We start from the raw sequence: 13,070 nt of genomic DNA, 5'->3' as shown, positions 1-13,070 counted from the left end.
CCGGTCAGGGGGCTGGAGATTTGGTTACTAGGATGATAGTGGGCCAACTATAGGGCGCATATTACAATCCCATCCCATACCCAACTTACTCATGTGTGCCATGTCGGCATATAATCATGCCCGTGTGCATAAAAACCATGCCAAGCGCACAACCACCACACTTTCTTTTGACGGACCTGACGTTCCGAGGAGAAGAAGGGTGGTACCCAACAGGCAAGTCAACACACATATGGAAATATGTTACCTAATACTAAAACACAAAATTAAAATAAGATTTATGATATTATCAAACATAAATGACATCAGCAATTCAAACAAATGACTTCAAGAGGCCAAACGAAGGACTCCATGCACATGCCCACATCACAGAAATAAAAGTTTAGAAGTTAAATGGTTAGGGTCACATACGATAATATGGCACCACATGTCCGCTTGTCGGATCGAGTTTCGACATGCCCGTCAACACAGAGTTATATCCACGCCCTACCATGACTAGCCGCGTAGGGTTCAGACGCTGCCCATGGGCCAAAATATGTCGAAGCCCTGCCCATGTGGGTTTAATGCCATGGGTAAAAGTGCATGGAACACAATGGACATTTAAAGGATATTTTAGGCTCAAAGTCACCGAGCCATGCAACGTATCAGGAACGATCATTGGTATTCTACAGCACCAACGGGACATCATTGGTATCAAGAACCATCAACTCGTCGACAATAGAGGTATGACACTGCTGGCAGGCTTGGACGTAGGCTTGTGCCTGGTACCTTTTGTATTTCTACTGAAACCTGGTGGATCCTATTTTCTCACATGAGCAAAAAATAGATGGGTTAATGCCCGCAGGCGGGGGAATTGGGTCGACCCCGTTCTCGCTAAGCGGCAACATAGATGGGATGACGCCCGCAGACGGGGGGAATTTGCAAAGATGCTAGTCACTTTGTGGGCAATCTGGTGGGCGAGGCAGAAGGCCAAACATGAGCAAGTTTTTTAGAATACACTGTCCACAATGGCCTTCATAAATAAGTATATAGGGTGATCTTAACTCTTGGTGCTACGACGGAAGCAAATGAAAGTTGGTGTCTCGCAGCAGAGGCAAAGGAGATGTATTAAAGGGAGTAATGAAAATTAATGTAGATGTTGCTGTATCCCGGAGTGGCCACACATGAGCATGTTCGGCGATATGCAGAGATGACATAGGAATGTAGGATAGTTTGACTCCCGTGTCGCTCCCCGCAGCGGCCCGGGAGAACCCTATACCGCCGCCGCCGGCCACCTACCCACCCCTCGCTACCTCCCTTGCCGCCGCCGGAGTGCGTCGCCGGGCAAAGCCCGTGCGGCGTCGGCGGCGGCGGGGTCTTCTCCGTCTCGTGAGGTGCACGAGCTGCGCGGGGGCGGCTCGGCCACGGGGATGTGGATCTCGACGAGGCGTCGTCGAGTTCCTGGCTGGCGGGCGACGCAGTCGTCGGCGTGCGCGTAGGGAGGGTGCGTCCTTGCTGCGCCTTGGCGCGCACGGCGTGGATCTGGCGCGGCCGCCGGCCCACGAGGTGGAGGGGGGATTGCAGCGGGGTGGCTCGGATCCCGCGCGGCCACCGGCGCGCGAGGTGGAGGGAGGACTGCAGCAGGGCGACGCGGATCTGGCGTGGCCACCAGAGCGCAAGGTGGAGAGGGGTGTGCAGCGAGTTGGCGCAAATCTGGCGCGGCCCTGCTGAGCCCGTGTGGGGAAGGCCAATGTGCTTGTCAGTTCGCTGGCCGTCCGCTACTGCTGGCTGCGTTTCGCGGCATGATGCGGTTGCGGTTCGCGCTCGGCGGCAGTTGGCGGTGTAGTTGCGTGGCCGCAGTCTGTTCCGGGGCGGCAAGTGCGCTTGTTGTTCTCTGCGGGGGAGAAGTTGTGGGAGATGAATGGCATCCTTGCTCGGTGTTACATCCTCTTGATGGTGGTTCGGTAAGCTCGACACTGCTTCGGGTGGGAGGACGAGATGGTGGTGACTGGAGGGAGAGGAATGGCCTTGTTGCGGTTGTTGCATCCTTCGTCGGGAGAGGAATGGGCGGCAGGCGTTGCATCCTCGAGGAGACGAATGGCGTCATGTTTGGTTGCATCCTTCTGATGGGAGACGAATGGCGCTGTTGGGGGTTGCATCCTCCGTCCAGTGGGGGCCGCAGATGCTAGGTTGGAAGCACGTCGAGCTTACCGGGGAGGTGCGGTTGGCCGTGGAGGCAGGTGTAGTGGTTAGGTGTGTAGGCTGACCGGATCCTAGGCTCGGACTATGCAGGTGAGACTGCCGGCGAAAGTCGTACTCCGGTTGCGGCCGGAGTCGTCGATGGCGGCGCTCCCTCGTTGGAGGCATCGATGTAGCTGCTCTCACCTTGCCTTTCTCGACGTGCTCCGGGGGAAACCCTTGATCTAGTTTAGATCGAACGATGGCGGCGCTATTTAGCGTCGCGTTCTCTCTTGGGAGCATCGTTTTGGAGGTGGATCCGGGCAGAGGGACCTGTGGCTCGTGTGGATGTGTGTGTTGTTTGCCGAAAGACCCCGTTTGTATGGTTTTTGGGTCCGGTTTCCCTTATAAACTGGACCAACTCTTTTTCTCCTGATGAATGAATTTGGTAGATCTACTATCAACATTTAAAAAAAAAGCTTTGAAGGATTGGTGGACCCTGAGATCCTTGAAGCGAAGGCATGCTCGAATGCTCGGGCTCTTGCGGCTGATCTAAATCTAAGCCAGGTTAGAGTAGCTACAGATTGTCAAGCGATGATTAATCATTTGAGGAAAAGTTTTTGTGGCCCATCATCAATGATTATTGATGATATCAAGATGATGCTAATTGCTACTCCGGATGTGGAGCTAGTGCATGAAGGACGTGCACGTGAAGAAAATTTTGAAGCTGATCTCTTGGCGAAAGCAGCAAGTATGCTACCAGCTGGTCGTCATGTGTAGTGTTTAAACACCCTGGACATTATTTGTATATAGAAAACCGAAGATAAATTCATCCAGCAGCCAGTTTTTTCAGAAAAAATATAAGAGAAAAAACAAAAAAAAAACTTTCAAGCGACCTTTCCCAGTGTGGGCTGGCCTATTTGGGCTCGCTCACGAGCAGCGACTAGGAGGTCTTCTGAAAACTGAATCGTTTGTAACGAAGCAGCCCATTAGTGGTAACGCTTGTACTGACCAACCACTTATAAAGGATATCTTCTATTCTTGCTGTTAAAGGGTGGTGGGTGATGGTTGTAAGACGAGATTTTGGGAGGACACATGGCTGAGGAGAAAGCCATTTTGTCAACTTTTCCCCCGTTTGTATAATTTAACTTTCTGTCAACATGTTACTGTTGCTAAAGTCTTTAACTAGGATTTTGATTGTATTAGATTTAGGAGATGTCTTTATGGAGAAACTCTTATAATGTGGAATGAATTACTTGATATGTGTAGTCAGGTTACTCTGTCGGAGGAGCCTGACAGAGTTAAATGGCTTTTAACTAAATCTGGATCCTTCTCGGTTAAGTCGCTTTATCATTACCTTATAGCTAGAGTTGTTGCTTTTCCTTTTAAACTTCTTTGGAGGTTGAGAATACCTCTAAAAGTAAAAGCGTTTATATGGTTAGTGATCAAAGGGAGGATCCTAACCAAGGATAACTTATCTAGACGAGGGTGGAAAGGACCAAATTTCTGCGAGTTTTTTGGCGTTTCTGAGAGCATTGATCATCTATTCTTTTCGTGCTCTTGTGCTAGGTTTTTATGGAATGTGATATGTGGTACACTAGGTAACCCGAAATTACCTTTATCTTTCTTTGATCTTTGTCAAAACTGGATACCATTCTATTCTGGAAAAGATAGGGCTATTGTTTCTATTGGTGCTGCTGCTTTGATATGGATAATTTGGAAAACAAGGAACAAATCCTGTTTTCAACGTGTTTTCCTTTCAAATCCTATCAATGTAATATTTCCCCTGTGTTTTGTTGGATTCATGGATGATTCTACAGAGAAAAGGTGTGCAAAAAATGCTTAGGGAGGTTTCCAAGAGGCTATCTCGGGTAGCAAATGAAGTCTACAGAAGAACATATGGGTGGAATCCTTCTGCTCTAAGACTGGGTTTTGTGTCTACCTGAAATTGGGCGGTTCTGTAGTATGTTTTGCCTATTGTTTTGGCTGATGTGCAAACTGTAAAAGATGTTTAAAAGTCTGTTCTCTCTCCGGTAGTAGGTGATTTGGCATCCTATAGATATGGTTATATATCTAGGATGTAGGTTGCTTATCAGTTGATGAGGTGATGCATCAGGTCTGATGGAAAAAAGTGGTGTGGTGGTTGTATCTAGACTTCTATTTTCTTAATGAAAATGGGGGCCATGCGGCCCTTTTATCGAAAAAAATGGATGAGGAAAAAAAAGTTAATGGTATTTCCCCTAAAAAAAGGAAACGATATATTTTCCCTAAACAAATATGTGCATGACAGCTGTATGACATGTGGGTCCGACTGGCTGTTAAACTGCTACAGAAATTCCGGATCTCACCGGCCAGCCAGGATAAAACGTCTGTATTAGTAGCTAAATTAACCCTAATCGTGACTCGCCTCCAGTGTGCCGCCTCCGTACGTGCCTATTATCCAGGTACGTACGACGATCTTGTTCGTCGCCTTATCTTACTCAATTCTCCTTGTCTCATTGCCTTGTGCTCCGGTTGGTCTCGACCCCCCTTTCCATGATCATAAACTTGCTAGTACTAGTAGTGTACGTGCCGGCCGATCCGTCGATCGATAGCCGATTCCTGCCGCTTTGCATGCACTGTAGATGAATTTGCCGACTCATGTCATGTTTATTTGTTGTCCTTCAAGATTCCGGCCGGCCGTCTGATTCTACCGTTGTATCTAGTAATTGTCCAAGGCGGTGAAAAATCATAATGGGGGCTGAGGAGCTGGAGCCGGTTGCAGAGGTCACCATGTCATCATCATTGAAACTAAAAAAGGTACGCATGGTTTGTCACCAAATTAGAGGAAAAAAAACATAGATCATCTTGCAGACAAGGTTGGCCGAGTTTGGGCGGAGGTTTAGAGGGATGACCGAAGTTTTACTTGAAGCATGCTTGCCTCCTTTCTAGGTTGGAGTAGACAGAGGAGGAAGAAAAGGCGATCGACCGAAGCAAACTTGATGATATACCAGCGACGCTCATGGCCAGGGGTCCTTGGTCTCAAGGCGCACAAGGCCGAGAGGATCATCAGGAAAGGCAACCCGTACCTCTTTTGTCAAGTCGTTCTAGAAACAAAGCCGTTGACCATGGACCACCGCACGACCCGTGTCAGGCTTATCGTAGACACATCCAATCGCGTCGTGGGTGGGTTGGTACCTCATCTTGTTGAGGGAGGTGTTTCCATCCTTTAGTACGCCGACAATACAATCATCTTTATGGAGCATGATTTGGCCAAGGCGAGAAATATGAAGCTAGTGTTATGCCTGTTTGAACAATTGACTGGGTTAAAGATTAACTTTTATAAGAGCGAGTTGTTCTGCTTTGGTAGAGCCAAAGACGACCAGGAGTCTTATAGGCAATTGTTTGGGTGCGAATTGGGGAGTTTACCTTTCTCTTACCTTGGTATTCCGATTCACCATCGTAGGCTAACAAACAGAGAATGAAAGTGCATTGAGGATCGATTTGAGAAAAAACTGAGCTGTTGGAAGGGTAAGCTCATGTCATACGGAGGCCGTTTGATATTGATTAATTCGGTGCTCACGAGTATGCCTATGTTTCTCTTATCTTTCTTTGAGGTCCCAGTTGGTGTTAGGAAACGACTGGATTTCTATCGGTCGCGTTTCTTTTGGCAGGGCGATGAACTTCGAAGAAAATACCGGCTTGCTAAATGAGACATCATCTGTAGACCGAAAGACCAAGGGGGTCTTGGTATTGAAAATCTTGAAGTTAAGAACAGATGCCTTCTTAGTAAGTGGTTGTGGAAGCTGTCTTCCGGGACTGAGGCCATGTGGGCGCAGATCCTCCACAACAAGTACCTCCAGACCAAAACATTGTCCCAGGTCGAAGTCAGGCCGACTGATTCGCCTTTCTGGAAAGGACTAATGAAAGTCAAACAATCTATGTTCAATAGGACGAGATTTGTTATTAGAAACGGTACAAGTACACGTTTCTGGGAGGATACTTGGCTTGGTGAATCACCTTTAGCCATTCAATATCTGTCTTTATATCGGATTGCTCAACGACGTGAGGTGTTCGTGGCAACGGTATTCCAATCTGCCCCCCTTAATATTCAGTTTCGACGGTCGCTAGCGGGCAATCATTGGGTACAATGGCTCCATCTAGTTAGGAGACTGATGAAAGTTCAACTCTCTCACCAACCCGATACATTGCGCTGGAAGTTGACTAGCTCTGGAGTATTCACAGTTAAATCAATGTATATTGATGTTATTAATTCGAATGCTATTCCAACTTCCAAGTATGTTTGGGCTGTCAAAGTTCCTTTAAAAATTAAAGTGTTTATGTGGTTTGTCCATAAACAAGTTATTTTAACAAAGGACAACTTGACTAAACGCAATTGGACAGGACCTACTAGGTGTAGTTTCTGTGATCGGGATGAGACGATTAAGCATTTATTCTTTGATTGCCCGTTGGCCAAAGTTCTATGACGGACGGTCCATATTGCTTTTAACATTACTCCATCGACTTCGGTCAATGCTTTATTTGGGACCTGGCTTAATGGGGTTGGGCCTGAGTTAGCAAGACATGTTCGGGTTGGAGTTTGCGCTTTGTTATGGACTATCTGGAATTGCAGAAATGATTTGGTTTTTAACAGAACATAACGGATTCATTTTTTGCAGGTTATTTTCCGAGCTACGGCACTGATCCGTTCGTGGTCGCTACTCACTCCGATGGAGGCCAGGGAGCATTTGGTTACTGGATCTATCCGTTGGGAGATGGTAGCTCGGGATATCTTCAACCGGTTTGGATGGCGGTCATGTAATAGGATAGGCAATTAGTTTCCCTATCTATTTTTAGCCAGCCGGTTGTGGCATCTTTTTAGGGCTAGTTTGTGTATCTAGCCGTCTGTTGCTCTGTGTGAGCTGCATTTATCCTTTGCTTTTTGTTTGGCTGGAGACTGTGGAACCTTGTTGGAACCTTTTGTTCTTTTGGTTAATAAGATGGCCGTATGCATCGTTCTGATGCAGAGGCCGGGAAGATCCTCCTTTTCGAAAAAAAAACATCCAATCGCGTCGTGCAAATTCCCAGAGTTGGTTAGTGACATTCAAGTGAATAACAGAGTATCGGGGTCGAAACTATAGACTTGATGAATCAAGCACTTAATTCAGATGTGCTTGGCGAAATATACAGTATATATGTCTTCATGTCCTTGTAGGACAAATGATATTGTTTGCTTTTGATGGGTCTGCATTGTGGGTTCTTAACATCTGAATATATCATACTCCCTCCGTCCGGAAATACTTGTCGGAGAAATGAATGTATCTAAACGTATTTTAGTTTCTAGATACATTCATTTTTACCTATTTCTTCGACAAGTATTTTCGGACGGAGTGAGTACCATGCAAGTAGCTAGGCCAGAGAATCAATCTCGATCGTTGGACAAGTGTTTGTGTACAACTCTGCAGCAGCGTCATCTTCCCAATACGCAGATAAGTCTCAGCTACAGGAGCCTGACTTTTCTTCCATGGACCGTCGGATCAAAAACGAGCAGAAGAGATAGATGTCCAAGTCAGCGAATCCGGGGCGTATAGTTTCATGTTGGGACAAACAAACGAGGTTTGATCTCTGAACCACACATGCTAGGTCTAAAGCAGTGTAAGTTGCGAAAAGGCCAAATGGAGGTCGAATTTATACTTTTATGTTTCCAAAAATTCCGAAAACACATATATATCCAGAGACATGATATAAATGTGTGTAAAGTTTCATAATATGAAACGTTAAAATGAGAGCTACAAAAAAATAAAACAAATATGTGACTTTTTAGCACATGCACAGTTCATTCTCAAAATCCATGAATTTGTCTTCTTTGTGCAGCTCACAATTGAAGGTTACTTCTTCGTGAAATTTTACACATATATACAATTAGAGCAACTATAGCGGACCTCGTAAAATCTCGATCTGTAAAACGCGTTTGCAGTTTCGCGGGAGAAATTGCACCTCGTGGACGCGATCACGTCTACATAGATTTTACATGATCAAACACTACAAAAACTAGTTCATACTACATACTACATTAATACTAGTATTAGAGGGGTGGGGATCTCACGGCGGCGAGGTCGCGGCCATTGACGACGCCGTGCAGGAGCTCAATCCTCCTCGCCGGATCTGCACTGGTCGATGTACTTCGCCCTCTGCTCCCCGCAGATGCGGCGTCACTCCTCGTCCTTCTCTTTGGTGGCGAGGTTGGCGGCGACCGCCTGCCGCCACTGGAGGTCTTCGACCTCCTCGGCGTGGCGCCGGCGCTCCGCCTCCTCGCGCACGCTCCGCTCGGCAATGGCGGCCGCAACCGTGTCGACGTCGGAGACGAAGTCTTCCGTCCCGACGACTCCGCGGCGGCCGAGCGGAGCGGGCTCCTCGGGCTCCTCCTTGACGGGGACGAACTCGAAGTTGTCCGGCTCCTCCGACCACTCCCTCTTCACGGGGAGAAGGCCCGCGCCGGAAGAGGAGGAGCTCCCGGTGTAGGAAGATCTCGCTGCAGAGGAGAAGGACGCGACAGAGGAAGCTCGCCGGCAGTCGTACTCCCCTGTCTCGCGGATGCAGAAGCTCGCCGGCGGCGACAGGCCGCGGTTGGTCCACTTTCAGGCCCCACGCTTCCTCGCGCCGTCCAACCGGACGCGCCGCTCGCGCTCGGGGTCGCTTCCGCCGCCGGATCTGCTGCCGGAGCCGCCCGAAGGTCCACATGCGGCCCCACATGGCGGCTGGAGGCAGGGAGGTCGTCGCCGGCGGCGAGAAATGTGGAGAAGGGGGTGGGGAATTGCGTGGCTCGGCGGCAGCGGGGGATAGGGTTTCGACCCGCAAACGCGCCGCGGAACCGTAGATATAGTGGTCGGGGCGTGCGGTTTGCAGGCTGCGGCAAATTTTTTTTACGGTCGGGCGAGTATGCGGGCTCTGTTTTGGCCGGAAAATTGGGCCGAGCCCACATACTCCTCGAAATTGCGGTCGGGCGGTTTGCAGGGTTTCGCGTGTTTTGCGGGGTCTGCTAGAGTTGCTCTTATACATCATATCCTTGTATACGTGTATATTGTTTCATGATTTTTTGATACTGAAAAGTTAGAATTTTGATTTCTTTTCCTTCCAAATTTCAGCCTCCCAAACATCCAATTCTAAGTTGCCTCCGTCCTCAGGGTACAAAACTATGATCTCGGTTCATCTAAAAGGAAATTATGGTCTCGGCTGAAGCTTCAAAGTGGCGCATCTGTATTTATCTTATGCAAGTGGAGCGTTGTGCTTGAAAGATGGCATGCAACTTTGAATCATCTGAAACCAGCAGCATAATGATCAGATAACATTATCTACAATTAGAATGGGCATATCCACTACAAGATTTTAAAAACGTGAGAATAGAAAAACATAGGATTGAAGTAGCATGCTCATCTCGACCTTACAAGATTTTGTGTTGTTTGACTGCATCATAGGAAAAACAAAGGGTTCTTTCAAAAAGGTTTTGAGTGGATGCTAAAAATCTTATGGAAAGTAGTAAAAAAATCCTTAGGAAAATCCTTAATCATGTGAATCAAACAACCAACATAGTAAAGATTCCCAAGGATTCTAGTCCTTCAAAATCCGTATGAAAATCCTTTGAAAGGAGGCCTAAGCATGCACCATTTAGCAGGTTAGAAATAGCAAGCATTTGTTTTCTCCGTACAATTTTGCCCAAAAATAATCACAACATTGGCTCGTATGAATAGTACAGAACAAAATGAGGCTGCTTGCTGAAGTCGAAACAAGAACATAACATACGAGAGAATGAACAGCGTGTTTTTACTGCCGTGTATTTGGGCTGTGGCTAAACTAGCCTAAAGTCCTAAACCGAGTCTGCCTCTGCTGCCATGTCTTCCAGTTCCATATCGATCCATGCTTCTTCCTTAGCGTCCACCGAACGCAGTTGAGTTGGCGCCAGATTCACGCTGACTACACCTCTCCTCTATCGGTTTGCATTGCCTATAAATACGTGCACAAATTCAAACATCTTCAACTCGAATCCATCCACACATCCACACCACCGCCAACACGTTCGATCGATCCCCGGTTCTCGCCGATCGATCCATGGAGAGCCGGTGCCCCGCCTGCTTCCACCCCCGCTCCGGCACCGCGGCCACCTGTCCGGTCTGCGACGCCGCGCGCACCACCACGTTCGGCGTCTCGCCCGCGGCCCGAACGGTGCATGGGTCCTTCTCGCCCGCGCAGCCGGAGCATCGTCCCACGGCCAACCGCTTCTCCTTCGGCGGCTCGCCCGCGCAGCCGGAGCATCTGTCCACGGCCAACCCCTTCTCCTTCGGTGGCTCGCCCGCGCAGCCGGTGCACCGGTCCACGGCCAACCCCTTCTCTTCCCCGTCAGCGACGGGCTATTTTTGGATCTGGACTGCCCCCGGCCACGGAGAACCCCCTCTCCAAGTACACGCTCATGCAGCCGGGGCCTGTGCAGACAAGCTTGCCGTTCCGGACAGACAACGTCCCGGAGACCTGCGTGTACGACGACGACGAGACCGTCGTGGAGCCGCTACTCGATCGCCAGAGCGTAGTCCAAGAAGCGCTCGTCCTCAAGACACACTGCGAGATTCCGGCCGTGGCGAGGGGCACGGCCCACGACGGCTTCGCCGTGCTGGTGCACGCCAAAGCTCCCGGCGTGGCGTCCACCGCCGAAAAAACGCCGGTCGACCTCGTGACGGTGCTCGACGTCAGCGGGAGCATGACCGGCCAGAAGCTCGAGCTACTGAAGGACGCGATGGGGTTCGTCGTGGACAACCTTGGCCCCGCCGACCGGCTCAGCGTCGTGTCCTTCTCGGACCACGCTCGCCGGGTCACCCCGCTGGCGCGCATGTCGGTAGCCGGGAAGGCCTCTGCGAAGCTCGCCGTGCAGTCGCTCTACGCCGATGGCTTCACAAATATCCTCAAGGGCCTTAAGATGGCCGCCAAGGTACTCGACGGCCGCCAGCACAAGAACACCGTCGCCAGCATCATCCTGCTCTCGGACGGCAAGGACAGTTACCAGCAGCAAAGAAGCTACCAATATCTGGTGCCACGCTCCCTGGCGAGAAGAGGTGGCCGCCCGATGGCGCCGATACACACGTTCGGCTTCGGTACCGACCATGATCCGGCGGCCATGCACGCCATCGCTGAGCTGACCGGCGGCACGTACTCCTTCATCGAGAACCAGGCGGTGGTGCAGGACGCGTTCGCGCAGTGCATTGGCGGCCTCCTTTCCGTCACCGCACAGGAGGCATGGATCGCCATCACGTGCCCACACCCTGACGTGCGCGTCCGGGACGTCAAGTCCGGTCGCCATGAGAGCCGCGTCCTTGCGTACGGACGTGCCGCCTCGGTGGATATTGGCGAACTCTACGCCGACGAGGAGAGGCGCTTCCTGCTGTTGGTGGACGTGCCAAGAGTCGCCGGTGTCACAGACGATGACGCCATGGCCACACCTCTTATCAAGGCGAGCTGCACCTACAAAGACACGGCGACGGGGAAGTCGATGGAGGTGGCCGGCGAGGACGCCATTGTGCAGAGGCCGGCGGAGGTGACGACGGACCAAGAGCCATCCATAGAGGTCGAGGTGGAGCGTTTCCGAGTGGAGGCAACACAAGACATCGCGGCAGCGAGAGCGGCCGCCGAGCGCGGCGACTACGCCGAGGCCGCAAGGATACTGGACAGACGGCAGAAGGCGGCGGCAGGCAATCTGGCCGGCGACGCCCGGTGCATGGCGCTGGTGTACGAGCTAGGAGAGCTCAGCGCCCGCGTGGCGACCAGGCGTGAGTACGAGCAGACGGGCCGCTCAACCCTGCTGTCCGGCATGAGCTCCCATGAGCAGCAGCGTGCCTCGTCTGCGAGCCTGTTTGGTAGCATGGCGCCCGCCATGACAGCAGGATCGGCGGCACGTGGGCATTTTTATTCAGAATCGTCGGCGATTGCGTTTGGGGCGGCGGCAGGAGCGTTCGCTACGCCGGCAATGAAGAACATGGTGGATTCATCCCGGAAGATACGTGAAATGCGGCAGCAGTCGCCGGCGACGATCAACTTTGCTCCGAACAATGGCGGCAGCTAAGCCAAAGCTGGCATGGTGACCTAGAGGTGTAGTGCTAGCCTGCTAGGCTAGTCTATTACTACTACTACTTATCTGGTTAGGTTAAGAAATGTGGAATGGGGGATGGATACATTATGCGGTTTCAGTTAAATTTGGACCTTGTTAGTATGCATCGTATTTTATTTTACGGGAAAACCTCTCGGTATTTTATTTCTCAGCTAAAAGAGTTACATCATTTATTACGTACATAAGGAAGAACGAAATTGGGTGGATCTCCATCCCATTCAAAAGAAAATTGAGTATCATAAGAGTGCTTAGCCATATGGTGAGCAACTCGATTGGCTTCCCTCGGGCTGTGTTTGAAAGTAACTTCATTGATCATCTTAGCTCTTACAAAACAGTCAGCGAAGGCTGCAATATAAGGACCAAAGATCTCCAACTCCCCATTGCACGCGTTGATTAACTCCAAACAATCAGACTCACATGTGACATGGGTGCAGCCCAACTTCTCAACTAGCTCTAGACCTTTTAGCAGGCGAGGGCCTCCGCCGAGGCAGCATCTAAGATCATCTGAACAGGGCTGGCTGCTCCTGCGACAGCCTCACCTGCGCTGTTACGTCATCTTATTCTTATCGATGGAAACTATCGTGAAAACAAGAATATCCTAAGCCGATGCATGTTGATGAAAATAATTTCAGTGGTTACAGTTTTCTTTTGTAGTGACTCTCACATTTTTGAATTGTTTGTTCATCGATTTTGCTTTTCAAATTGGCAAGTGTGTTCAAACATCTAGTAGGATTGTTATTCGCCCACAAAAAAAGAGATGGTTATTCGCCCTCATTTCCATTGAACA

At 50.0% G+C, this 13,070-nt stretch overlaps 1 protein-coding gene and 1 long non-coding RNA gene across 2 annotated transcripts; both read left to right on the top strand.

Moving 5' to 3' along the window:
• The first annotated feature begins 4,556 nt into the window (after positions 1-4,556).
• Positions 4,557-5,446, top strand: LOC119348731. The gene is made up of 3 exons (XR_005169093.1): positions 4,557-4,598; positions 4,823-4,953; positions 5,086-5,446. It is a non-coding gene; the product is annotated as an uncharacterized LOC119348731 (long non-coding RNA).
• Positions 5,447-10,239: 4,793 nt separating this feature from the next.
• LOC119356576 (E3 ubiquitin-protein ligase WAV3-like) lies at positions 10,240-12,238 on the top strand. The gene is made up of 2 exons (XM_037623555.1): positions 10,240-10,491; positions 10,619-12,238. The coding sequence occupies exons 1-2, from the start codon at positions 10,240-10,242 to the stop codon at positions 12,236-12,238; spliced, it is 1,872 nt and encodes a 623-aa protein (XP_037479452.1).
• Positions 12,239-13,070: the final 832 nt, after the last annotated feature.

Source organism: Triticum dicoccoides, chromosome 1A (genome assembly GCF_002162155.2).
Source record: "Triticum dicoccoides isolate Atlit2015 ecotype Zavitan chromosome 1A, WEW_v2.0, whole genome shotgun sequence".
Lineage (NCBI taxonomy): Eukaryota > Viridiplantae > Streptophyta > Magnoliopsida > Poales > Poaceae > Triticum > Triticum dicoccoides.
Note: the sequence above shows the minus strand (reverse complement) of the source record. Positions and strands in the feature narration are given on the sequence as shown.